The sequence below is a fragment of the Peromyscus californicus genome, unplaced genomic scaffold (genome assembly GCF_007827085.1).
Source record: "Peromyscus californicus insignis strain IS unplaced genomic scaffold, ASM782708v3 Scaffold_3__1_contigs__length_106647218, whole genome shotgun sequence".
Lineage (NCBI taxonomy): Eukaryota > Metazoa > Chordata > Mammalia > Rodentia > Cricetidae > Peromyscus > Peromyscus californicus.
Window position 1 is genome coordinate 25539507 of NW_026294551.1, and position 14282 is coordinate 25553788.

Here is a 14282-nt window from a genome sequence, read left to right on the forward strand (position 1 = left end):
CCCGAGTGCTGGGATTAAAGGCGTGCGCCACCACCGCCTGGCGTTGTTGTTTTTTGTTTTTTGTTTTTTTGTTTTTTTTTTTGGTTTTTTGAGACAGGGTTTCTCTGTGTAGTTTTGGTGCTTGTCTTGGAGCTCGCTCTGTAGATCAGGCTGGCTTCGAACTCACAGAGATCCACCTGCCTCTGCCTCCCGAGCGCTGGGATTAAAGGCGTGCGCCACCACTGCCCGGCCCCTAGCCTTGTTTTATCTTATTTTTTAATTTTATTTTGGCAGAGTTATTGCTGTGGTACATAGTTTGAAAATTTATATGCTCCCTGATGGAATTTTGCTTTGCCCTCCTCTCAGTTTACCCCTTAAGTGGAATCAGTTTCCTCTGTATCATTACAAACTATATCATAGTTTTGTAGTCGTTTATATATACTGAAATAGTTTTTAAAAAACAATTCTTTGTATATGGGTGTTTTGTCTGCATGTATGTCTGTGCACCAGATGGTTGTGAGCTGCTGTGTGGGTTCTGGGAATCAAACCTGAGTCCTTTGGAAGGGCAGCCAGTGCTATATCATTCTTGATAAATTTATAAAACACATGATAAATGTCAAAGCCATTTCAAATAATATCAGAGAAAATTACCTATATGTAATACACTATAATTCATCATACTGATTTTTATCTGTTCCATATTTTATTAGAAATTGAGTTTATACATAAAATACTTTATAGTTTTTGAATTTTTTAAGTTAATAGAATTTTTTTTTGTTTTGTTTGTTTGTTTATTTGTTTTTCGAGACAGGGTTTCTCTGTGTAGCTTGAGCCTGTCCTGGAACTCACTTTGTAGATCAGGCTGGCATCGAACTCACAGAGACCCTCTTCCTGCCTCAGCCCCCCAAGTGCTGGGATTAAAGGTGAGCACCACCACTGCCCAGCAGAATAATTCTTTTAAAAAATATATTTATGAGCCGGGTGGTGGTGGCACACTCCTGTAATCCCAGCACTTGGGAGGCAGAGGCAGGTGGATCTCTGTAAGTTCGAGACCAGCCTGGGTCTACAGAGCTAGTCCAGGACAGGCTCCAAAGCTACAGAGAAACCCTGTCTCGAAAAACAAAACATACATATACATATTTTACATATAAGAGTTTGTGTTCCGGGGGCTAGAGAGATGGCACAGAGGTTAAGAGCACTGACTGCTCTTCCAGAGGTCCTGAGTTCAATTTCCAGCAATACATGGTGTCTCACAACCATCTGTAATGAGATCTGGGGCCCTCTTCTGGTGGACAGACATACATGCAAGCAGAATACTGTGTACATAATAAAAAAAGAAAAAGGGTGTGTTCCTATGTATGTGCAGAGCCTACAGAGGTCAGAATGGGTGTTGCATCACCTAGTAATGGAGTGCCAAACAGTTTTTCTTAAGCTAATATAACAACTAATAAAAATGCTAGAAAATCCTGCAAGTGTGACTATACTAAATTATTGAATATTGGGCTGACAAGATGGCTCAGTGGATAAAGGCATTTGCCATACAGTCCCTAGAACCTATGTAAAGGCAGAAAGAGAAAGCCGACTCCATAAAGTTATCCTCTAACCACAAATAATAACACAATTTTAGATTATTAAGTATCTTGATAATGTCTGTTGAAAGATTCCACATTATAACAAACTGACTTCCACATTATAACAGAGTTCTTAGGATCAGATACCCAGTCATTCTTTGCTTTAAATAAAGGTCTTACCTCACAAATATCTGTGAATTTGGGAGAAATAAAAACAACTAAGTCTTTTTTTTTTTTTTTTTTTTTTGGTTTTTTGAGACAGGGTTTCTCTGCGTAGTTTTGGAGCCTATCCTGGAACTCGCACTGTAGACCAGGCTGGCCTCGAACTCACAGAGATCCGCCTGCCTTTGCCTCTGCGTCCTGAGTGCTGGGATTAAAGGTGTGTGCCACCACCGCCAGGCAAAAACAAAGAAAAAGTTCTTTATCTTTTCAGATTTGTATCAAATTACAGAACAGGTCTTGGGTGATGATTGAGTAAAGATTGAACATAATTTTATGATTTTTAGCCTTTAGTAGCCTTTGTGTTTTATCTCTTTAAACTTAACAATTGTAGCAGTTATCAGATAGCTAAGTAAAACATTTCTGATGCTGACATTCTATAATATTAATATCCCATAATCATCATAAAGTCTAAAAGCCTGAGAACAGTTTTCAAAGTCCTATAAAGTGGTATCAATATGGAGAAACATAGTCGTTCTTAGTGTTTTCCCTTTTATATAAATTGGTCTTTAGTTTTATAGCATTTAATAAGCTTATTAAATTTCTTATTAAAATACCTCAAGATATGTAAGTTTTATAATTATAATTTCAAGCTTTCATCATTTGTGTTTTTGATGGATGTTGTGATTATTTTAGTTGTTTAATTTTAATCATTACTTTATGTTTTTTTTTTCTGTTTTTTGTTTTTTGTTTTTTTGAGACAGGGTCTCATTTTGTAGTTTTAGCTGATCTGGAACTCTCAACATTGTAGACCATGCTGACCTCAAACTCAGAGAGAGATCTATCTGCCCAAGTGCTGGGATTAAAGGGGTGGGCCACTAAGCTGCCTTTATATTATGTTTTTAAAGGTTTACCATCTAAACCTAAGTAGGTTATATATTGAAATTAAGTATCTAATTTGAGGAAACAATGTAGTTGCGTGTGAATAGGTATAAAATAAAAGACCTATTGAAAGTTTGTTCATCATGGTGTTTGATAAATGAAATTTGTCAAAAGTCCTTTTTTTCTACTCACGTTAAAATTTTATTAATAGTAATACTTTGTGATTAGTATTGTATAATGTGAAACTAATTTATGAATTATTTAAAAAAACATTTAACTTGTGTTTTGTTTGAATTTCAGGTAATTATCCTTTCCAATACTTTGTATTTTGTTTAGTAAGCCACTCTTTGGAAGTGGTCACTGTCAGTATCTTGTTATGGTTTGATGGCCTTGGAGATTTAAAACCAAGTAAAAGTGTAAGCAGCCTTTCTTATTTAGTTATGAGTTTTAAACCCACTTTTGTTCCAAATAGGAAAAAGTGAAAGCAAATTTACTGTTAATATAAGTTATATTAGAAAACATCCTGACAGTGAAAACAGACTGCCAATTTCATCTGTGGAACTATAACAGAAAATTCCATCCACCAGTTCCCAAAGGGTAATGGAATTGAAAAAATAATCTATTGTATTTTCTTTGAAAACTTAAATAATCTTAGTATATATTAAAGTCCTATAGAGAATAGAGGATAAACCAATTAATTATTTTCTTACATTTTTACATTAGTTATTCCCTTTTTTAAGATTTATTTATTTATTTTATGTGTATGAGTGCTCTATCTACATGTACGCCTTTATGCCAAGAGTTCATCAGATTTCATTACAGATGGTAGTGAGCCACCATGTGGTTGCTGGGAATTGAACTCAGGACCTCTGGAAGAGCAGCCACCTCTTACCTGCTGAGCCATCTCTCCAGCCCTAGTTATTCTTACTATCCATTTTTAATCCATCAATAATAAGACTCTAGTAGTGTCTTATAACTGTGATAATATTTATTGTCCTAGTAATCTGCTATTCTTGTTAAAGAAAAAAGTATTCACTGGAGTTTGGGACATAGCTTAGTGGCAGAGAACCTTCTTAGCATTATTCATGATGTCCTGAGTTCATCCTAGCACCACATACCAAAAAATATTCATTGTCCCTTGAGATGTCACAGATCAAATGTCTGATTTTCAAACTATACCTATCACAGAAGTCTACCGGTTGAGCTTCAGTTAGCTGTTAGTGTTGTTTTCCACATGATTATTTTAAGAGTGTGACACTATTTTTACTAGTGCTTACTTTGCTATTGTAGTCTGAAATTCTGTCTCAGACTTAGTGACATGTAGGAAAATGAGTTTAGCCATGTAGCAGATGCACTTGTTTTTAAGCAGAGGTGATGCCTTTGTCCATTGCCTGTTGTATAGACTTCTACTTACGTGACTTTGAACCTTTCCAAAGAGCAAATTCAGTTTTAGGCATGAAATTTGACTTTAAGACCATACAAAAAGATATGTCAAAGGAGGAAAAAGTCAATGACATTTAATGAATGTCAGGCATGGTTACTTCATAGCATTTCAAAATGACAATCTGAAATATTAGGATATGGAAGTCTGGTATGTTTGGCTAATCATTTTCCTCATGTCTTTAATTTGTTAGGCTCACTTTCTCCTGATCTTATTATAAGTAGGCATATGGAAAAGATCAGTCAACATTTTTTAAAAATTCTTTGTGTGTGTAACTTGATCTGTGAGATGTAGAGTGGATTGCTGTTTTGCCGTGCACCTGTTTTTAGCAGGTGACTGCTAGATGTAATTATCTTTATTCTATTGTTAAGAACAGTACAGAAAAGCAAAAGTTGAACGTAGAGGCAAAAACTCATTGTGCTCTTAAAACAATATGGATATGTGTTTAGGTTGCATTTTTGCTTCGATTTAGTAATTTCTTTCTTTAGTATTAGTGCTCAGATGATTGAAGTGATTCTCAGAGTTCATTTTATGCCCTGTAGTTGGTCAAATAATTGCTCTTTCCTATAATTCCTTACAAGAATATGCATCAGTGTTCTATCTGGATCAAACAAATACTGTCTTTAAGCTTAGACTAATTGGCTGCATTTCTCTTCTTGTGCATAAAGTTATCTAAAAAGACTAATCACATGGTATAATTGGCAGAGAGCATGTTTTGGGTAAAAACATCCTTGCTGCTTACTTATTGTATGACCTTTGGAAAGCCACTTTAAATTTTCAGCCCTCATTTCCTCTTCTAATAAAGGGGGTCACTACCTCCAACTTTGTAAAGTCGGAAGTCTCATGCACAGAAACATGCGTTAGACATTTAATAATGAATGTTTTCTTTCTTATTCTTGATTTATATATTGTGGTAATTTGAGACTTACTGAAATTGTTTTCTAAGCAGTCACCCTAAACAAGACTTTAAGGATTAGTTTACCATTTATATCAATCAGTATAGTATTCTCTTCAGTGCCAAAAGGAGTATTTGAGAAAGGAAATGCTTTGAACACTGTAGTAGCTGATTGAATATAGTGTCTTGAGGGCATGTTTCTGATACCTGTATTTATTAACATCTCCATAAAAAGATCTCTGTTCATCTTCCACCACAGGTACAGGAACCTTAAAGATAGATTTTGTTGGAGAGCTGAACGACAAAATGAAAGGTTTCTACAGAAGTAAGTACACCACCCCTGCTGGAGAGGTGCGCTACGCTGCCGTCACACAGTTTGAGGTATGTATGTGGTGCTCTTCACTAGTGTCATTCCTTTTGGTTTCCATTTATTTGTTTATTTATTTATTTTAGTTTTTTGAGACAGGGTCTCACTATGTAGCTCTGGCTGTCCTGGAATTCATTTTTTTTTTTTTTTTTTTTTTTTTTTGGTTTTTCGAGACAGGGTTTCTCTGTGTAGCTTTGCGCCTTTCCTGGTACTCGCTTTGGAGACCAGGCTGGCCTCGAACTCACAGAGATCCGCCTGGCTCTGCCTCCCGAGTGCTGGGATTAAAGGCGTGCGCCACCACCGCCCGGCTGGAATTCATTTTTATAGCAGGCTGGCCTTGAACTTCACAGAGATCCTCTTGCCTTTGCCTCTTGAGTCCTGGGACTAAAGGTGCACACATACCGAACCACTAATGTAATTCTGTTAGTTGTTTTATTTCTTTTCTTTTTTCTCAACACAAGGTTTCTCTGTGTAGCCTTGGATGTCTTGGTACTAGCTCTGTAGACAAGGCTGGCCTTGAACTCCATGTCTCTGCTGGGATTAAAGGAGTGTACCATCATGCCTGGCCCTAGAATTTATATTTTATATTCAGGATTTTTTTCTGTCTATGTAAAGGAGATAACTAGGACTGGGGAGATAATTCATTGTTTAAGAGTCCATTCTGCTCTTGGAGAAGACCTGAGTTTGGTGGTTTCTAGTGCCTATATTGGGCAACTGAACAACTCCAGCTCCAGGGGATCTGCTCTTTCCTGTGTGTATGCACTCACACATGTAAGAAGAAATCTTAAAAGAAAAAGAGGGAATAAAGGATATGAGTTGGAGAAGAATATTATATCCAGGTAATAATATACATGTAATGAAATTTAATCAGAATTGCTTTTGTTCTTATTGTTGTTTTAGGCTCAATAGCGAATTTGAGAACTGCCACAGCTACCCAGTGTTACCCTGTCAAAAATAAACCAAAACAAACAAAAATACACTTAGCACATTTGTGTATGCTTGTTTCTTTTTTCTTTTTTCTTCCTTTTTTTTTTGGCTTTTCAAGACAAGATTTCTCTGTGTAGCCCTGGTTGTCTTGGAGCTCCCTCTGTAGACTAGGCTGCCCTCGAACTCACAGAGATCCACCTGCCTTTGCCTCTGCCTCCTGAGTACTGGGATTAAAGGCGTGCCCCATAATTGCCTGGCCATTGTTTCTTTACATTTATCCTCGAATCTTAGCTGTAGCATATCTCTAGTTTATGTTTTTTGTTTTTGTTTTGTTTTGTTTTTGTTGTGTGTGTTTGTTTTTTACTTTGTAGGGTTTTAATAGTCAAATGCAGCAGTCTGGTTCAATTCAGCTCTTTGACTGCCAAAGTGGAGGCAGGGGCTGCTTCCCCTTTTCTGCCTTCTCCTTGTCTGTGATGACCAGGCTGTAAAGGTACCTGCTGCCACAGACCTTGACCTTCACATTATCCTTGTTCTTGATCTTGACGGATTTGGCATCCTTCCACTGGACTGTGAGCAGAAAGTCCTTGATTTCCTCCATTTTCTAATGCATGGTGTTGAGGCAGTTGACTTGGTGACTGCACCTGGCTGTGGACTGTCTAGGATTTAACTCCCTTCCCCACCTACCCAACAAAACTCACACTTTTGGGGAGGTTTTGAGATAGGGTTTCTCTATAGCTCTGACTGTCCTAGAACTTGCTCTGTAGACCATAGATATCTGCTGCCTCTGCCTCCTAAGTGAGGGATTATAGGTTTGCACCACAGTGCTTGGCTGCTGTTGTTGGTTTTTAATATTCCTGTGAAATTTGTTCTTCAACAGTTTCATAGGTGTATGTAGTATTTCTCCATCTTTTAGCTTCCTCCCACTTCAAGTCCCTTTCTCACATTCATGCCTTTTGTTTTACATGGTGACTCTGATTTTATATACATATACATTTTTAGACTTTTTATTTTTTAAGTGTGTGTGTGTGTGTGTGTGTGTGTGTGTGTGTAGGTTGAGGTGCCCACAGATGTTAGGCATCTATTCTGGAGTTACAGAGGTTGTGAGGTCCCCTACATAGGTGCTGGGAACTGAATCAGATCTTATGCTCTTAACCTCTCCCATTTCTGTAGCACTGACTCTGATTTTAAGCAGGACTCTCTGTGTGTGGCTGTGGGGTTAGAACTATGTATTGGAGCCTGATGGGTGTACCATTTGGTACACAGCTGAAAGTAATAACTGTCCCTCCCCTAGAATCCATCAGTTGCCAAAAGTTAGCATGGAACACAAACAGTTGTGTTTTTATTTCATTGACTTCCTTTTTATATGTAAGGGTGTTTTTCCTACTTGGATATCTGTGGACCATGTGTATACAGTGCCTGTGGAATCTAGAAGAGGGTGTTGGAACCTTTCGGTCTGGAGTAACAAATGGTTGTGAGCAGCCATGTAGGTGCCGGGTCCTTTAGAAAAGCAGCCAGTGCTGCTTAACCACTGAGCCATCCCTCTACCCCAAAGGGTTGCTTGCTTATTTATTTGTTTGTTTGTTTATTGTGTATGTGTTTCAAGACAGGGTTTCTCTGTGTAAAAGGTCTGGCTGTGCTAGAACTTACTCTGTAGCCAAGGCTGGCCTTGAACTCACAGAGATCCGCCTGGCTCTGCCTCCCGAGTGCTTGGATTAAAGGCGTGCACCACCACCGTCCAGCCCCAAAGAGTTTTTTAACTTGGAATATATAATTATATGCTGTGGCACTCATGTGGAAGTCCGACGACAACTTGGGGGAGTTGATTTTTCCCTTTTACCTTGAGGGTCCTGGAATTGAGCTCAGGTGTTAGACTTGTCACAAAGTACCCTTACCCAGCTGAGCCATCTTGCTAGGTTTCCAGTAAGGTTTTTGTTGTTGGTACTGTGTAACTTGGGCTTGTCTTTCTTTACATTCTTCATGCTCTTCCTGCCTTAGCTTGTTCAATGTTGGGTTTTCAAGTATGTATCACCAGCCTGGCTCACTTCTGTTTCCTGATAGCATCCAATTTAAAGTGTTCTGTTTCCTTAGATCTGCCTCAGACAACACAAACAAAAATAGTTTAATGTGTTTTTTAAGAGCTTTCTTTTATTTTGGGGGGAATGGAGGGGGTGTGTCTCCTTTAGCCTTGGATGGCCTGGAACTTGATCTGTAGACCATTGTGGTCTCAAACTCAGAGATCTCCCCGCCTCTGCTCCATGAGTGCTGGGATTAAAGATGTACATTCATGCCCTGCTTTTAAAAATAGATTTGGTTTATTTTAGTTCTCTGTGTGTTTACACGCACACAAGTGGAGTTCAGGTGCCCTAGGAAGCCAGAAGAAGGTATTAAATCTCCATGAATTTGGAGTTACAGGCAATTAAGAGCCATCTGATGTGGGTGCTGGATACCAAACTTGGGTCTTCTGAAAGAGCAATGAGAGCTCTTAACCACTGAACCATCATTCTAACTCCTGTGAACAAGTGCACAGATGTGAGCAGATACATGCGTTCATGGAGGTCAGAGTTCAGCCACAGATATCATTCCTTGGGTGCTCCCCCCCCTTTTTAAGAGTTTCATTTATGGCTGGAGAGATGGCTCAGTGGTTAAGAGTACTGGCTGCTCTTCCAAAGGTTCTGAGTTCAATTCCCAGCACCCACATGGTGGCTCACAACCATCTACAGTGAGATCTAGTGCCCTCTTCTGGCCTGCAGGCATACATGCAGACAGAACACTGTGTACATAATAAATAAATAAATCTTTAAAAAAGAGAAGAGAGAGAGAGTGTTTCAATTAGAGCTGGGCATGGCGGTGCATGTCTTTAATCCCAGCACTTGGAGGTAGAAGAGGCAGGCAGATCTCTGAGTTCAAGGCCAGCTTTGTCTACAGAGCAGTTCTAAGACAACCAGAGCTACTCAGAGAAACCCTGTCTGGAAAAACAAAACAAAAGTTTTAATTAGGCTAGAGTAGCTGACCAAGGAGCCCTAGGTCTTTTCTTATCTCTGCTTTTCCAGCCCTAGGATTACAAATACCACCACAAACATAGGTTCTGAGGATTGAATGTAATCCTGTTAACTCAGTACACACGACTGAACTATCTCCCTAATCCCATTTTTAATTTTTATAGAAAGAATGAGGTCTTTAACTGGACCAGATAGTGATGGTTTTATGTCCAGTGTATAGAAACGCCATTAAACAAATGACCTATTTGGAATTGATAGAGCATCTGTTTTTATTCTCATTCTAGATAAATAACAGAGTCCATCAGCGATTGGGAATATTTTTACTTATTTATTACCCCACATGGTGTTCTTTTCTGTATTGATGATTTTTACTTTAAAATAAAAGCCAGAGGCACCTTCTCTCATATTTTCCCTAATCTGAATCCTTACAGCATGGTATTAAATGTTCTGTGTTTTGTATTGTGTCTACACTATTGGTAAAGTTATTTATTCATGTTAAATCTGGAGTGTTAAAATATTTTAATAAAAGCAAAAATTAATTACAAATGATTCTCATTTTGTTATGATGTTTAGGAGAATAGTTCCCAAATAATTGCTGGTGGGACAGTGGTAATAACATTGTGTTTACTTTGCAGTCAGCACCTAGCTCGTTTCCTGGCAGAGTAGACATTAAATCTTTGAAGGTTGTGCGTAGACATCAGTAGAAGAGGGCTTGCTATTATATGATGTCTCTCTCTCTCTCTCTCTCTCTCTCTCTCTCTCTCTATATATATATATATATATATATATATATATATATATATAAAAATACAGCCTCTGAGGTTAATTTAATGGTATTTATAAGTTTATATTTTTTCCTTAAGGCTACTGATGCCCGGAGGGCTTTTCCTTGCTGGGATGAACCTGCTATCAAAGCAACTTTTGATATCTCGCTGGTTGTTCCTAAAGACAGAGTTGCTTTATCAAACATGGTATGTATGTGCTAGTGAACTGTTTGGTATATTTAGTTTGTTTTTTAAATAGGATAATGTGAAACCCCCTAGCTTAGTACTTACTACACCATAGAAGTGTTTCTATTAGTTTTCTTTATTTTGAGTAAGTCTTGTTTTCCTTGGTTGCTTTTGATTTTTTTTTCTCCTCAAGGAAGAACTTCTCTGTTAGCGCCACTGACAAGATTCTCACTTTTTGCTGTTTTGTTTTTGAGTCAGGGTCTGTTATATCCAAGGCTGTCCTGGAATTTACTTTGTAGCCCAAACTGGCCTTGAACTCACAACTATCTTCCTGCTCATCTTGGGTACTAGGATTATGTCTATGAGCCACCGTGCCCAGATGATCTACTTTTCAAAATTGAAGGATGTAAGTAAGGTACAACCTTACATATTACCTGAAGTAAGAGTAGTGGCTTTCTCATTAAATCCTAGAAGTGATAGCCATATTTAAAAAGTATATTTAGATTTTTGATTGATTATATTTTTAATATGCTCTCTTTACTATTACTGATCTCATTCATAAGCCAGATAAGCTTTCATTTCTTAAACGGTGTTGTCCAGGACAACCTTGTTTAAAATGTGCTGTAACCAGGAGTGTAGACTGAACTCTGTAGGGCTAATGGCCGCTAGGATGGTGAAAGTTCAAGGCCAGCCTGGACTACGGAGTAAGACCCTTCCCAAAGCCCAAAGTGAACAAAGCATGTAGTTTTTGCCTACTTACTGGTGGAGAGAATTCCACAGAAAATGCCATTCTCTTCTCCGACATTCCTAGAGAGGAGACTGATACCCTAAAAAGAACATTCATTTACACTGCTGTATGAATACCTTTAGGGTCTGTTTCTTTGCTTGTCTGTTTTTGCTTTTTCGAGACAGGGTTTCTCTGTGTAGCCCTGGCTGCCCTGGAACTCACTCTGTAGCCCAGGCTGGTTTCGGAACTCTGAGATCCATCTGCCCCTGGAGATCAAAGGCATGCGCCACCACTGCCCTGCTGAGGAAAAAGCTTTACCAGATCATTTTCCTTCTGAGAGGAAAGACCTTTATGATATAAAAACACTGATGAACTGGGATTAAAATTAAGACATTCTAAGTTTGCTTTTGTTTTCTGTTTTTGTTTTTTTCCCTGAAGAATGTAATTGACCGGAAACCGTATCCTGATGATGAAAATTTAGTAGAAGTGAAGTTTGCCCGTACACCTGTTATGTCTACGTATCTGGTGGCATTTGTTGTGGGTGAATATGACTTTGTAGAGACAAGGTCAAAAGATGGTGTGTGTGTCCGTGTTTACACCCCTGTTGGCAAAGCAGAGCAAGGAAAATTTGCGCTAGAGGTAAATGTCCTTGAAGAGGATTGTTCCAACAGTCCATAACTCCAGGTTGGGGAATTTACATTTCTGATCAATTATTATTAGTACAGTTATTTGTGATTTAATTGGAAAGTTGTTTTGATACTTTCATTTCACTTATTAGACTTGGATATGCCAACCTTGATGTTGGATTAACATTTTATAAGATAATGATCTAGAAAATAGGAAAGAGAGGGCTGGAAGTGTAGTGTGGTAGAGTGTATGTTTATCAGTGCATGAAGTCATGGATTCAAACCTCTGACTCTGGATAAAAGAGAGAGTATAAAAACAGAATTTTGTTTTTCTGTGGAATTACCATTACAGTAATATTGTTCATACCAGGTTATATACGGGTTCGAGTTTGGCCAGTAGTAGAAAGCTTGTGGCCAATGCAGTCTTCAAAGGAAGTAGGGTTCCCTGGGGTTAATTTCTAGAAGCTTATGATAGTTTGGCTTAAAACAGGTTTCCTTTTGTGGATTTCCATGTGACTCATAACAAATTATTCATAGAATGTTTTTTGTTTGTTTGTACTTTCATAGGTTGCTGCTAAAACCTTGCCTTTTTATAAAGACTACTTCAATGTTCCTTATCCCCTGCCTAAGATTGATCTCATTGCTATTGCTGACTTTGCAGCTGGTAAAGTAAATTTCGTTTTATTGCTGAATTGTATGATTTTATTTGAATTTTGTGATTTTTTTGAGGAAAAGTATGCATATATATCAATAAATGTTTATATTTATTTTATGAAGGTGCCATGGAGAACTGGGGCCTTGTTACTTATAGGTATGTTAATGACACATTACTCTGCCCTCTTTCAAATCACTGATTGCATTCTGTTCACAGATGAGTGCTTTTGCTTTATGCTCTAGGGTACATTTTTCTGCCTCTCCTGAGTGTCATGAATATTTGAAGCATGCAGATGGACTTTCCTCTCTGGTGCTACTATCTGAGGGTGCAGTATTTTTAACAGGAGCATTTGGCACTTGTACCATTTTTAGCTTGTGTTCTTGGCTGAATCTCATTTGGTGTGGCTCCTTCCCAGCAGTTACACAGCTATTACCCAACTTGAAGAGCCTCCCTGATCCTTGTGTTTTCTAGGCAGATTTTTACATGTCTTTCAACACAATACAAACATGTGGCTTACATAGTTTCTGAGACTGAGTCTGTAAACAATTTTTCCTTCCACTTTCACTTGCCTTTTAGATGAACTAAGCTTTGCGAGCCTACTCCGTGCCCTTTTGGGGACTTTAGAATGTCTTCCGCTGCTACTTCCTTGTGTCTCCCCTGATGAGCATAGTCTTCCTAGTCAGCAGACAGCATGCTGATAAACTTGTATGTCTTTGATCTTCTGTTGGACAAAGTCTACCAACATAGTCTTCAGTCTTCCTGGATCCTATTAATCTTAAAAATGCCGAGAAAATGTTAACTTGATATTGCTAAAGCCTAACATAAAGCCATCTGACTTACTGCCTGAACCTTCTTCGTTTCGCTTTTATTGAAATGTTTTTACCATTTTACTTTTTTTTTTTTTTTTTTTTTTTAAATACAGGGAGACCGCATTGCTTATTGATCCAAAAAACTCCTGTTCTTCATCACGCCAGTGGGTTGCTCTGGTTGTGGGACATGAACTCGCCCATCAATGGTTTGGAAATCTTGTTACTATGGTATTTAATATTTTTAAGTGCTCAAATATATCCATCTATGTCCTGCTGCACATTATTTTGGCCTCACCGTTTCAAATTTGCTATCATTCTGTGCCAAAGAATTGGGTGATAGAAGCATTTTATTTTAAGCTGGGCAGTGGTAGCACACGCCTTTAGTCCCATCGCTTGAGAGGCAGAGACAGGCAGATCTCTGAGTTTGAGGCCAGCATGGTCTACAGAGTGAGTTCCAGGACAGTTAGGTCTACACAGGGAACCCTGTCTCACAAAACAAAACAAGAAACATTTTCTTTTAAAAAGTCTGTTTTGCAAAAATATTTTTCAGGGTTAGGCAAATACCTCAGTGGTTAAGTACTTGCCCAACATGCTGAAGGCCCTTAGATTCCCTAGCGAAGAGAGGAGAGAGAGTGTTATGAGAACAAAAATGAGACCATATTTCTTTAACAGGAAATACTTGGTAAACTTCTATGATTTGTTTGCAAATAGGGAATGTTAAGATACTAATTTGAGCTAGAGAAAAATTTGTCTTAGACAAAGAGGAATGAATTGTGCGGTGAGATTCTCAGAACTGTAGTTTCTTGAGTTATCTGTTATGTAGTTGCTAGTTGATAAGAAATGTATAAACACAAAATTTATTTTATTAAATTAAAGTGGTTGTTAAGAGTCATTTTGGTTTTTCGATACAGGGTTTCTCTGTGTAACTTTACGCCTTTCCTGGATCTCGCTCTGTAGACCAGGCTGGCCTCAAACTCACAAAGATCCGCCTGGTTCTGCCTCCCGAGTGCTGGGATTAAAGGCGTGCGCCACCACCGCCCGGCCAAGAGTCATTTTTATTTGCCTAAAATAAGATGAAGTTTGATGGAATAAAAGTTTTTTTTTTTTAATCTGCGGAATAAAGTTATACTTAAGTCCAACTAATTGGAGTTTTCAGTTACCCTATGTATTTTGTACCTGATGTTTCCCCTTTACTATAAATAAAAGTCTATCTGGGAGCTAATTATGTTAGTGTTTTGAAATACAGAGTTTAATAGTTACAAATTAGAGGCACCTGTGTAGTGAAAGAATTTCTT

At 38.1% G+C, this 14282-nt stretch overlaps 1 protein-coding gene and 1 pseudogene across 4 annotated transcripts in view; one reads left to right on the forward strand and one right to left on the reverse strand.

Annotated features, from left to right (window-relative positions):
* Window positions 1–14282, forward strand: part of Npepps (aminopeptidase puromycin sensitive) — a 114869-nt gene that overhangs the window by 66917 nt on the left and 33670 nt on the right. For all 4 annotated transcript variants that reach the window (XM_052756018.1, XM_052756017.1, XM_052756015.1 and 1 more), the window contains exons 4-9: window positions 5187–5308; window positions 10084–10191; window positions 11336–11536; window positions 12091–12187; window positions 12301–12334; window positions 13101–13215. In XM_052756018.1, coding sequence (XP_052611978.1) covers window positions 5187–5308; window positions 10084–10191; window positions 11336–11536; window positions 12091–12187; window positions 12301–12334; window positions 13101–13215 — 677 coding nt within the window. The remainder of the gene's footprint in view (window positions 1–5186; window positions 5309–10083; window positions 10192–11335; window positions 11537–12090; window positions 12188–12300; window positions 12335–13100; window positions 13216–14282) is intronic.
* On the reverse strand, window positions 5457–6831 carry LOC128121369 (60S ribosomal protein L38-like; annotated as a pseudogene).